This window comes from Sturnira hondurensis, unplaced genomic scaffold, assembly GCF_014824575.4.
Source record: "Sturnira hondurensis isolate 20B ecotype Veracruz unplaced genomic scaffold, ASM1482457v3 Scaffold0002840, whole genome shotgun sequence".
NCBI classification, from domain to species: Eukaryota; Metazoa; Chordata; class Mammalia; order Chiroptera; family Phyllostomidae; genus Sturnira; species Sturnira hondurensis.
In genome coordinates, this window is record NW_028075471.1 from 20,406,725 (window position 1) to 20,418,574 (window position 11,850).

General features: G+C 57.0%; 1 protein-coding gene across 1 annotated transcript; it reads left to right on the forward strand.

Annotated features, from left to right (window-relative positions):
• Positions 1-18: 18 nt before the first annotated feature.
• YKT6 (YKT6 vesicular SNARE protein) lies at positions 19-9,763 on the forward strand. The gene is made up of 7 exons (XM_037041010.1): positions 19-289; positions 3,476-3,558; positions 5,014-5,114; positions 5,964-6,068; positions 6,287-6,352; positions 7,739-7,840; positions 8,259-9,763. The coding sequence occupies exons 1-7, from the start codon at positions 186-188 to the stop codon at positions 8,292-8,294; spliced, it is 597 nt and encodes a 198-aa protein (XP_036896905.1). The 5' UTR covers positions 19-185; the 3' UTR covers positions 8,295-9,763.
• The last annotated feature ends 2,087 nt before the right edge of the window (positions 9,764-11,850 follow it).

Genomic DNA, 11,850 nt, shown 5'->3' on the forward strand with positions numbered 1-11,850 from the left:
CTACCCCGGCGCGGACACGCTCCGCAAGCCAGGGGCGGTGGCCCCTGGCCGGAACCGGAAGTGGGCCCCGAGCCCAGAGGAGGAAGCGGCGACCGACCCGTCCGCAGCGGCCGGGGTCTCGAGGGGCGGAGGCTGGCTGCTCGTGCGAGCCGGTCCGCGGACCGGCTGGCAGCCCCGGCGGAGCCATGAAGCTCTACTGCCTGAGCGTCCTCTACAAAGGCGAGCCCAAGGCGGTGCTGCTCAAGGCCGCCTCCGACGTGTCATCCTTCAGCTTCTTCCAGCGGTCCAGGTTCGCGGACGGGCGGGCTGGGGACCAGGGGTTCGCGGAGGCGTGCGGAGGGTGGGGCAGGGAGACCGGGGTGTCGTGGGGGGGGGGGCCGGGGAGGCTGGGGAGGTTGCCGGGGGTGGAGGGAGCCCAGGCGGCGAAGCCCGGCGGGGGCCTCTTCCTTGGTTGGGTCCGCGGACCGTACTTCCCTGTAACTATCCCGGCGCTCGTGGAGGCTTAGGCCATCCCAAAGACTTCTGAACTCGGTGATTTTCACGTTCCTGCCTTGTAAAAATTACAAGGGGACTTTGAAAACCAGATCTCCCAGGTTCGTGTCCGGTTATCCGAACTAGAGGGTGGAGGCGAACTAGGAGGTGGAGGCGCAGAAGTCTGGATTTGAAACCGGTGTTTCCCAGGCAGTGACTCTGGTTTCCGCACTGGGCTGCCACGTCTTGGGAGTCCATGTATCCTAACAGCTCCCTGTGAGAGGTGCTGGCGGACCCTTCCTTTATGGGTGACGTCGCTGAGGTCCAAAGAGAGTACACCACAGCCAGCCAGGACTCAAACCCAAATTGTGCGCCTCTTACATTGGCCCCCTGATACAAAAGCATTCTACACCAAGACCTGGAAGGAAGCAAGCTAGGCATTTGTAGGGCTTTAAACTTTTCCTGGGATGTCCAACCTTTTGGCATTGCTGCACCACACTGCTAGAAGAAGAGTTGTCTCAGGCTACACATTAAATACATTGTGACATGAAATCACAAAAAAACCTCATCACGTTTTAAGTAAATGTATGGGTTTGTGTTGGGCCACGTTGTAGCCATCCTGGGACACGTATAGCCTGCAGGCTGCAGGCTGGGCACCTGTGCCTTTCTGGGGCATATCCTACAAGCAGGTGGGTTTGGCAGTAGGACAGATACTGGCAGCCTATCCATGGGAGGTGAGGGGACCCAGGCCCGGAAGGAGAGGGACCCCGCAGCGTCTGCTGTGGTCACTATCTCCAAGCTGTCGTTGATCTGCCATCTGGACTGTTGCCACGGCTCTGCAGGGTGGTGGTGTTCTTGATGAGAGTGGCTTGCTGGCAAGATCCAAAACAATTACTTTATTTTGTTGGAGCTTCCTGCTTCTTTTGGTCAGTCTTGAAGTATCTTCCTGATACTTGACTCTCCAGGCCTTGGCCCCCATGCTGTGTCCTCTGGCTTCTTTTCTGCACTTGTGCCGACTTGGCTCCCTCCAACCCTTTCCTGTGCTTCCCTGTGTATGAATGCTGGAGATCCTTGGTGTTCAGTGTGGGACCAACACCTCGCCAGCTTGGGACACGCAAGCCTGTGTCAGATGATGGACTGACACTGCTGCAATATGTGCTGCAGCTGGCTGTTTATGTTTCTCAGGGACCTCTCCCTTCCATCCTGCCCACCTGAGGACCCACCCACCAGACCCCAGGCTTAAAACCTCCTAGGGTCTCCTGGCTATCCTGGCCCTTGGATGCCAGCTCTCTCAGCACGTGCAGTTCTTTGTCTGAGGACTATCCTGCCCTGACCTCTGTCTCTTTGAGGTTTTACTGCAAGGACTTGTTATTGGGAGACTTCTCTAAGGAATCACAGTCATGTGTCACCTAGCGACAGGGAGACATGCTGAGAAATGTGTCATTAGTGTCATTAGTTGACTGTCACTGTGCGAACACCATGCGCGCACTCGCACCTAGACGGTGCGGCCTACTGCTCACCGAGCTGTACAGAAGGCTGTGGGCAGCTGTGGCAGGGTGGTGAGTGTTCGTGTGCGTGAACACATTGAGGCACAGAAGAGTACAGTGGAAACACGGTGTAGAAGATAAGCGTGGTGCGCCTGTGCAGGGTGCCAGCCCTGAATGGGGGCTGCAGGACTGCAAGTGGCTCCGGATGAGTGAGTCTGAGGTTGGTGGGGAGAGAAAATGTGGCCGGGACTGCACCTGGCCGTGGACTCTATGGTGCTGGACACCTGGGCTGCACCGATCTATATTAAATTTGTTTCTTCAGTAACGTCAACCTTAGTGTAACCTTCCTAATTTATAAAGTTCTCGATTTTTCCACCTGATGCTTGTAATCACACTTAGCTTAAAACACAGAAACATTGTATAGCTGTACAAAAGCATCCTATTTGCGTCCTCACTCTAGAAGGTATTTTCTGTAAGTTTTTAGTGGTTTTAACTTTTAAACTTTTTATTGTTGTTAAAAACTGAGACACAGACACACACATCCTAGGTCAGCACAGCATCAGGATCATAAGCATCACTGTCTTCCATGTCCACGCCCTGTCCCTGTGTATGGTCTCCAGGGCAGTGATGTTCCCAGAGCTGTTACCTGCCGTGACAGCCTGCTTCTCCCAGGACACCCCCTGAAGACCTTCCCGAGGCTCTTTTTGAAGAGGGCTCACTCTACAGAAAGAAGTCAGTGGTGATTTGCTTGGTTTGAGCCCTTGTGGCATCATGGGCTTACTTGTGAGCAGACAGTGCACTGTGACCCTTCTTCTGTTGGTGGGAACTGTTGGGTTACGTGTTTTCATACTTTTTTACGGAGCCTGTTGAGCTCTGCAAATGCTTCTGCAAAAACTCACTATGAATCTTCCTGGATGTTCCTATGGGACCACTGTTGTACATGCCGCCAGTCGTTGGCCCAGCCCCACCCCCACCCCCACCCCCTAACCCTTGTTCCAGCCATGATTCATCTCTGAGCTGTTGCCCCACACTTCTTCCCTAGCGCCCAGCACTGGTACCGCAGGTGACTTAGCCTCCACTGAGGTGCACACCATGGCCATACCTGGCTGTGCATCTGCCAGAAAGTTCTTCTCTGTGTTTTTCCAGGGCAGTGTTTATTTGACCTGCTTCTTGGAAGTGGGGCCTTGAGAACAGGAGCTGGCTTCTGCTCCACCACTGTGTCCCAAACCATACTCTGATCAAATCATTACACTGACAATAGCCTGTAGAAACGCCTCAGAAGTCTGGAAGCAGGTGGTTTGGGTGAGCTGGGTAGCAAATAGATGTAGTTTGAATGGTCGTCATAATTTGTAACTATCTGGATCTGTTCGTTTACAAAGTATTTATTATTTGTCTGAGGTTGGGAGGGAAAAGAATCAAACCCAGGAGCAATGTCACCTTATGGATAAGCTCAGGTCACTTTCCGTTGTGTTGGGGATGAAGCGACAGGAGTAGGTGATACGTGTTGTGTTTCTTAGTGTGCAGGAGTTCATGACCTTCACAAGCCAGCTGATTGTGGAGCGCTCAGCAAAAGGCAGCAGAGCTTCTGTCAAAGAACAAGGTAAGAGGGCCTACCCCCCCCACTGCCCCCCGCAGTGAGTGCTTGCCCAGCCACCATGCTGCAGGCAGCCCACTGCCTCATGAAGGAGTGACTGACCTGGTCTCTGTTCTGTCCTCCTCCTCTTCCTATTTGCACAAAATTCTGTGCCCACCGTTGGTGTCCAGTTGCCTGGGTAAAGTTGCCCCCAGAGCTTGGTCTGAGTCTCGGATCAGTCAGCAACGCCCCCTCGGGAGTGGAGGCATCTCAGAGAAAGACCCTCAGTCATCTGGTCCAGGAACCACTACGTTTTGTGCTCCATAGGTTTTGACCAGGAACCTAAAGATGTTACTCTTGCTTCTTCGTGGTCCAGGCTCCCTATGGGAACTGTTAGGCATTTATTTCAATTTATTTCAGAGGCGCGGGTTGTGCCGACAGTTGAGGAAGGGGTGAGTGACCTTCAGGCAGAAATGGCCTGTTGCATGTTGTTCAGACCATGGCCCTAAGGGCGGAGGGGGTGTCTCAATGGTGTGGGCACCAGTGACACTGCAGGTGGTGTCGTGGCTGTGGACATGTGAGGATTCTCCACCCCTTGGGACCGTGTCTACCTTCCCAACTTGGCACCTCAGCACCTGACCCAGCTTCTGTGTGGCGTGTGTGCTTCGTCCCCATGTCTGGGTCTGTCTCACTTTTGGGGGGACGCCTGGAGTGTGTTGGTGGTGAACGCCTGTCCACTTTGACCCTGCTGGTGTCCATCTCTGCACACTTCCGACTTTAGGGACTGTTCGCCTTCCTTAGCTCTTTAGTTCGTTTTCCATATTTAGCTTCTGAGTCCTGAGGCTGAGAGCCTTAGAAACAAGAAGTACTCACTCACCAGCCACAGTCCTCTCCTGCTGACAGCAGTCAACCCTGGGGACTGTGGGTGTCAGGCAGAAGTCCCCTTGCAGACTGACTGTGTCGCTGCTTTGACAAGAGGCTGTGACCCTGCAGACCTGGCCTGTAGTGGCCAGGCGCTTCCTGGACAGGCCTTGCTCCTTGCCCCTCCTGCCCTCCCTAGATGGGGTCAGAGAGCTGACTTCTTGATGACAGGGCTTTTAAAGAGGGTGGGGCTGCTTCGATTACCAGAGTTTCCTCAGTTTGGGGACAGGACCTTAGAGGGCTGCCTCCCCCCGAGACACTGCCAGGCCTGGCCCAGAGCTCAGGGCTGTGCCCAGACACAGGGCCCAGACCCAGGCTCTGTACCCTGAGCCTCAGGGCCTTTCCCCATCCTAAAGTGGGTGTTGGGCCAAGCTGACAGCCAAGCTCCCACGTGCACTGCCCCATGCGCGTCCAGCCGAGCTGCGCTACAGAGCACCCGCCCACCAGCCTTGCTCAGGGAGTGGTTGGTCTGCAGCATGGCTTCGTCATCCCAAAAGGCAGCAGCCCAGCATGGTGACGCTTTGGCTAGTGGGTGAAAGGTCCTTCTGCGTGTCTTCTCAGACTACCTGTGCCACGTCTACGTGCGCAATGATGGCCTGGCAGGTGTGGTCATTGCTGACGGCGAGTACCCATCCCGGGTGGCCTTCACTTTGCTGGAGAAGGTGAGTCTGCAGCCCAGCTGTCCTGGGGCTGGGTGACAGCCATGCCTGAGGCCTGGGGGAGGTTGTGTGGTCCAGATTTGTCCCGAGCTCAGCTTTTCCCTGCCCTCCCCAGCCACCCTCTGTGGCTACCCTCTGTGGCCCTGATTGCTGCCCTCCATCCAGACCCATGTCCCAGGGCCACTGTGACACTCTGGCCTTCCCCTTAGTGGCAGCATCTCTCCTCTGGGACACACGTCCTGGGTCTGTGGTGGCCAAGATCTTGGCCTGTGTGGCTTCCATTTCCTCCTGAGCTACACCTGACTCCAGTTCTGCTCTGTCCCCTCCACTGAGCCCTGTCTGCTCACCCTGGGCCCCTCCTGATCTGTCCTGCAGTGCCGGGGGCTCCCTTCCCTGCTGGGGAATCCGTGCCTGGTGTTCGGTCTTCATGAGGTTCTAATTATGAAGTCCTTGAACACTGCTGTGTTGTGTCCCCCAAAGGACTGATACACTTAGGAGCACATGGAATTTGGTGATGGCTTAAATTTTTCCTTTTGGAAGAATTGGCTGGAGAATCAGGACTAGTACTCTCATTCCTAGAAGTCCATAACCTCAGTAAAACCGGAACCTGCAATTTAGAAATTTAATGCCTCTGTCCTCACCAGCTGGGGTTTGTCTCGGGCTGGGTGCCCTTGGCTCTGAATGTCCAGAGTGCTCAGGGAGGAGCAACCTGAGTCTGGACTTCCCTGTGTGCTGGCAGTCCGCCTCGGCCCTCCCCCAGGCCCTGGGGGCCTGAGAGCCTCTTGGGGCCAAGTTCTGTCGCCATGGGCATGGTGTGCACAGGCCGTATCACTGAACTCCTTTGTCTTGCAGGTGCTGGATGATTTCTCCAGGCAGGTCGATAGGGCCGATTGGCCGGTTGGCTCCCCTGCTACCATCAACTACATGGCGCTGGACGGCTACCTGAGTACATACCAGGTGGGGCGCCCCAGAGCCGTGGGAAACTTTCTGGCCTATAGCCGTGGCCCTGGGTGACTTCATGAGAACCTGGAGCCCCGGCTCCCAGATCGGCTGTCACTTCTCTGTCCTGTGTGTTTAAGTAGCTTGTCACAGTGTGTCCCACTCACTCAGTTGAGCATTGTTTCCAGGTGGCTCCTCTAGTCCTGACGTTTTTGTTTTCCACTCCTCTTTCCTAGAATCCCAGAGAAGCTGACCCCATGAGTAAAGTGCAGGCTGAACTAGATGAGACCAAGATCATTCTGGTAAGGAGGAAGTCCAGGGGAGAGGGCTGGCACACCTTCGTAGCCAAAACACTGTTCTGGGAAGTGATGGCCCACCTCTCCCCGGGCTCCAGGGGCCTCGAAGCCAGACACCCTGAGTCTCTCCCTCCTTACCCTGAGTGACCGGCTGCACAAGGGACAAAGCTGGGAGCCAGCCTGGCCATTTTCCAGCCTCATGCCCCCTCGCCTGTCTCAGAGCAGGCAGGCGCCTCCCCATGGGCTTTGGGTGCTGGGTGCACAGAGTTGTCGGAAATGCCACATTTTTATCTGAGACCTCCTGGTCTATAACTGCCGCTTCCGTCTGCCTACCAGGCTACAGCCACCAAGCTGTCACTCTTCTGCTTAAAGCCAACCAGCAGCTCTGGAGTCTGCTGCAGGGTGATGTGTAGGCTCTCTGACACTTCTTGTGGTCCCTGTCTGATCCTAGGCAGGGCTCTGCTCAGATTTCTTTCCAAATGCCACTGCCATGACCCTGCCACTGCGGGTCTCCCCGCTGGCATGGGAGTGCATCCTGATCTCTGTGTTTCTGCTCCTAGCGCCCTCACTGACACCAGTGCCTGGCAGCCATCAGGCCCCAAGAGGCTAGAGAGAAGGCCCAGAAGACCGCACCCTGATGTGAATCCTGTCTCCTGGGTCGGACTCCTGGGCCCCCCTAGATGACATGGTTTGGGATGAGACTTGGGTGTGGAAGTTAAGTTCTTTGAAGGCGAGCTTCCTGCTCAGAGCCCCACAGCTGGCAGACACCGCGCACTCCTGTACTATGCGTGGGCACAGCCAGCCGGTTGTGGTCACCCAGCCCTGCTCTGACTGCAGTGGCCATGCTGCCTTTCGTTCCATCCATATCTGAATCCAGTCACTTGGGTGGAAATCCAAGTGACTGGGCCAGTGTGGAGACCAGGACGTGAGGTCTTCATTTGTGTCTTTTCACATGTATGAGTTCAGGTTCAGAAGGCCTGGCATCTGCCCTTGGAGTGCCCCCCCTAGGGGGCCACAGGCTCCTCCCACCTTGGGGGCGGGTCTGTGTGCTCATGATGCCTGAGTGTGGAGATGCCAGTGCAGACAGGTCAGGACCGCAGAAAACGGCCCTTCAAGGGGAGCCCGGTCCAGTTCATGGACATGCACCTGGGTGGCCTCTCCCGGTCTGGATGTTCAAGCTTGTGCTGTACAGAATTGGGAGATGCCCTCTGTGCTAGGCAGAACCTTCTGGGTTCCATAGGCAGGTCACTAGGTCCAGTTGCATGCCCAAGGCAGACCTGTGCCAGGGTACTTGTGTATGGGCGAGGGGCCCAGGGAAGTGCTTCTCCTGACTTGGGCTCGCAGCCGCTCGCTGTACACAGAGTAGATGTTGCTCCCGCTTCCTTCATGCAGCACAACACCATGGAGTCCTTGCTGGAGCGGGGGGAGAAGATAGATGACCTGGTGTCGAAGTCCGAAGTGCTGGGGATCCACTCGAAAGCCTTCTACAAAACGGTGGGTGTGCCGGCTTCCCAGGCCTTGGGCCCTGGCAGCAAGCAGAGGCCTGCCCCGCCCCCCACTAGGAGGGGAGTTGTGGGGGAGGTGGCCCCTGGGGTTGTAGCGTGTTTACAGGAAACAAGGGGTCCCAGGGAGGGCCCAGGAGCCAGGGCGGCCTTGTTTAGGGAGAGTGTGGGCAGCTGGGTCCATTCTCGTTTGTGTCCAGCACCTTCCTGGTGGCAGGAACAGGTGCAGAGGAAGTGGTCTTGGCTGTGAACTGCTCTCAGATAGTTCACCTGGGAGGGATGAGGACAGGCAGCTTCCAGTCCTCTGTCCCACCCAGCACTCTGGTTCCCAGGTTCCCGCACTGTGTGCCCAGGTCACCACAGCCTCCTCAGCCCCCTTCCCCCTTCAGCTCTTCTTTGTTCCTTTCTAGGCCCGGAAGCAAAACTCGTGCTGCGCAGTCATGTGACTGCAACCCGTAGAGGCCCCCTCGATGCAGAGTCCCTGCCATTCACACCAGAACCGCAGTCCCTGAGAAGCCTGGTGGCCATGTGAAGACCAAAGCGCAACCACCTGTCATCTGCTTCGAGCTCCTGGAAGGAGCCGAGGGCTGGTGGAAGGGACCTGGGGCGGGGCATGTTCAAATTCACGTGTCTAGTAATTTTTGAAAGATGACTTCAGGCCCCCAGAGGTGTACTTTTGGGCCAAATGAAACCATAAACACTCTGGACTCCTGCTGAGGCCAAAGGAGTCATTTCTAACCCTGACAGCCCTGGGTCAGGGCCAACTCTGTTGGTACCCAGCAGCCTTTGGGTTTTACTTGTTAACTGTGTCAGCACTTCAACAAGGGGTTCCTGGTCCACAAGGCCTGGGGTGGTAGGCAGGCGCACCCTTGGCTCTCTTGAGGAGGCTGCATAGGGCCGCAGGGGGTGGGGGTGAGTCAGGGTGGGCCAGCATGTTGGGGCCGAGGCCAAGGTGAGATAGTCACTGGGCCTCACCAGTTCTGCAGTTCGGTTTGCGTTTCTGTGGACACTTCTCTGGAGCTCCACAGAGGTGCCCTGGAGGTCTTTGTGGGGGACAGGATGCCTCACCTGACCTGCAGTTTGACCTTGAACATAAGGATCACAGGTGTGTGCCTCTGCTGACGGGCCTGTCTTGGCAACCACCGGGGGCCTGCATGTCATAGCAAATGGCTTTTCCTGTGGCCACTGCTGCTGGGCATCAAGAGTAGGTGCCAGCCAACCCAAGGGCTCCCCAAAAAACCCCACCTGTGATCAGGGGCCTGTTCCCTCCCCCACACCCTGGCCTGCTGTGTCCCACACTGCCTCTTCCGGCCCCCTGGGCTGCCTGAGGACAAGGTGCACCCTTGGACTGGGCCCCAGGAAGCCCCTGTTGGGGCAGTTGCCACTGTGGTCTCTTCCACAGGGGCCTTTCCCTGACGTGCTGGTTCTTGCCTGACCCAAAGGTCCACTCATCCAGCAGGAAGTGCCAGCAGCTCTGAAATCTCTTGTGTGAACCAGAAAATGGGATCTATGGCTTCTGAGCGCCTCCTCCCTGACAGGTTTACCTGCTGGCTGTTCTTGTCCTCTGGGTGCTGCTGGCCTGCCTGCCTCTATGCAGCCAGCTTGTCCATGTGACTTCCCTCCTGGACGCACCTGGGCAGCGCAGGCCCATCCTGCTCACTGATGCCTGAGGTGGCTGTGACTCCATTTGGGTAGTTCAGGTCCTAGATGATGGGGAGGACATGGGGCACAGGTGGAACTGGAGGAGGGAGCAAATGGGGGCCCAGCTCAGGCCCTGTGCCATCTTGTCCCCTGTTCATGTCATTCTAATGTTAAGTCATCTGGCTAAGAGTGTATTTTAGTAATTGCTGCCTAACTTTTCTGTCTTGTTTGACAAGTTTCTTTCTGGATAAAGTTGTCTTTTGAAATTCCAAAATGGTCCTATGCTTTGTTTAAGCTTCAGGGCCCCCTCCTTCAGGGAGCCCCCTCTGTGCTGCACACACTGCTGGGCTGATGTGGGGGCCTGGGCCGTAACCTTCCTTCCCGCTCCCAGCCCTCCACCGAGACCCAGGTGACAGGGGAGTCGGGCCCTGCAGGTATGCGGGGCACCCTTGTGGGCTGGGGCGTCTGGCCCCAGTTATGGAACAAGCTCAGCTGCTGATCAGTAGAGCTCTGTGAAGACTTGGCAGCCTGGTTCATTGCTGGCCGGGGACCCTGCTCTCAGCTCTCCACCACCCTTGAAATCAGAAGCAGCTCTGGGCTCTGGCAGGGCCAAGCGCACCGGCTTTTCCTGCTGAGGCCCGGGAGCTCTGCCCAAAGCAGGTACTACTTACCAATGACATGTGGAGGCCCTCACTGACCTCCCTTTGCCTGAGGTGCCAGCCTTGCCCACAGACCTATTCTGCACACGGCAGGGTGAGACGCCCCACTCGGCTCAGAATCCCAGGGAGCCTGGCTGGGACAGTGCCTCTGATTACAGGTGATAGGCCTCAGGTATAGGAGATACTCTGCTGTGAAGCTGCACTCCCAGGCTCTGCCCTACATTCTCCCAGGCCAGCTCATATCTCCCTAGGCCCTGCTGCCCAGTGCAGCCGCCCCCCCCCCCCCCCCCGCCCACACACCTGAGCATACCTGCCAGGTGCAGCGCACTGGCACAGACGCTGACATCAAGGGCCTCCTGGCCTGTGCAAGGTGTCTGCCACCAGGGGCTGCAGCTGGAGGTGGTGGCCTGCAGATGCCCCTGGGGTGCCTGTGTCATCAGTCTGTCAGCCCCATGGGGTGGGCGTGTCTGATGTCTAGGATGGCTCTAAAACCTGTGTTTCTGTCCCAGGAAAGCACATGACATGATGTACAGACAGGTAGCTGCTGGGCCTGGGGTCAGGGGCAAGGGAAGCCACCCATCTCCACAGAAGGTTGTGTCTGGGAGGGAGGTGGGCCAAGAGGCCTGCAGCGGGTCAAGCCTGCAGCGGGTCAAGTGTGCAGCCATATGATCAGATGGCCTCTAGCCAGGTGGTCAGGTGGCTAGTCAGGCCACACAGCTATGTGATCAGTGCTAACAGCTGGCACAGGCCAAAGGTGGGTATTTCTAAGGGACGTCCCTGCAGGTTTGGTGTCCTTGTGCTGTAGGGACACAGCTAGGTGATATGTCCATCCTGAGGAACAGGCCAGGGGCACAGAGGGTGGAGCAGAGCCAAGGACAGGAGAGGCTGGGGGTGTCAGAGGGCATGTTCATGCTGGAGCAGCTGCAATGGGAGGTCTGCTGGGGAGCACCTAGCCCTGCTGCTCCAGGCCTCACACCGTCCCACCTCAGTCCAGCCACTTCAGGCTCAGTGCCTGGCATCCCTCTGTCCACATTTCTGCTGGGGGTCTTGTCCTCTGGACCTCCTTGAGAAGCCTGTCAAGGCCCCCCTTGTCATCACCTACTGTCTTGCCTTTGCATGCCAGCAGCCACTGCTGTGCTGTGCATGACACTGTTGTCTGACACCGGCAAGGCCTGTGTGGTGTCTGCACACCGTAGCATTTGGGCTCATGGGAGCAGGCCAGGGTGATGCCGGTGGTGAGCAGAACAGGAAGTTGGCACTGTGGGCAGAGGGGTGCCTCAGCAGGGCAGTGGAGCCTGGGCCTGGGGACCCTCTGAAAGAGAGGTGCCCTTCAGCCCCACTTTGAAGACTACTGGGGTGACTAGAGAGGTGGGGCTGTGGGGGAGCAGCTGCTGGAGCTGGGACCTGTGGCTGCACAGAGGGACCCCTGGGCAGGCTCTCCACTCCTGACAGGCTCAGGGCAGTCCAGACTTGGCCTCTGTGGCCAGGACCAGCTGGGGGCCCCCACCAGGAGGGGCCAGGGTGTAGGGGGCAGAGTCCTAGCATAAAACACCCAGCTGCACAGGAAGCAGTTTGTCCTGTTTTTCTTTTATTTGCAGTTTCCCGAGACAGAACAAAATAATTTTTTGTACACTTACAAGGCTCAGAAAGAAAAGACAATGAAACTCAGCAAAAAGAGAGGAAAGCCGGCCAGCACCGCGGC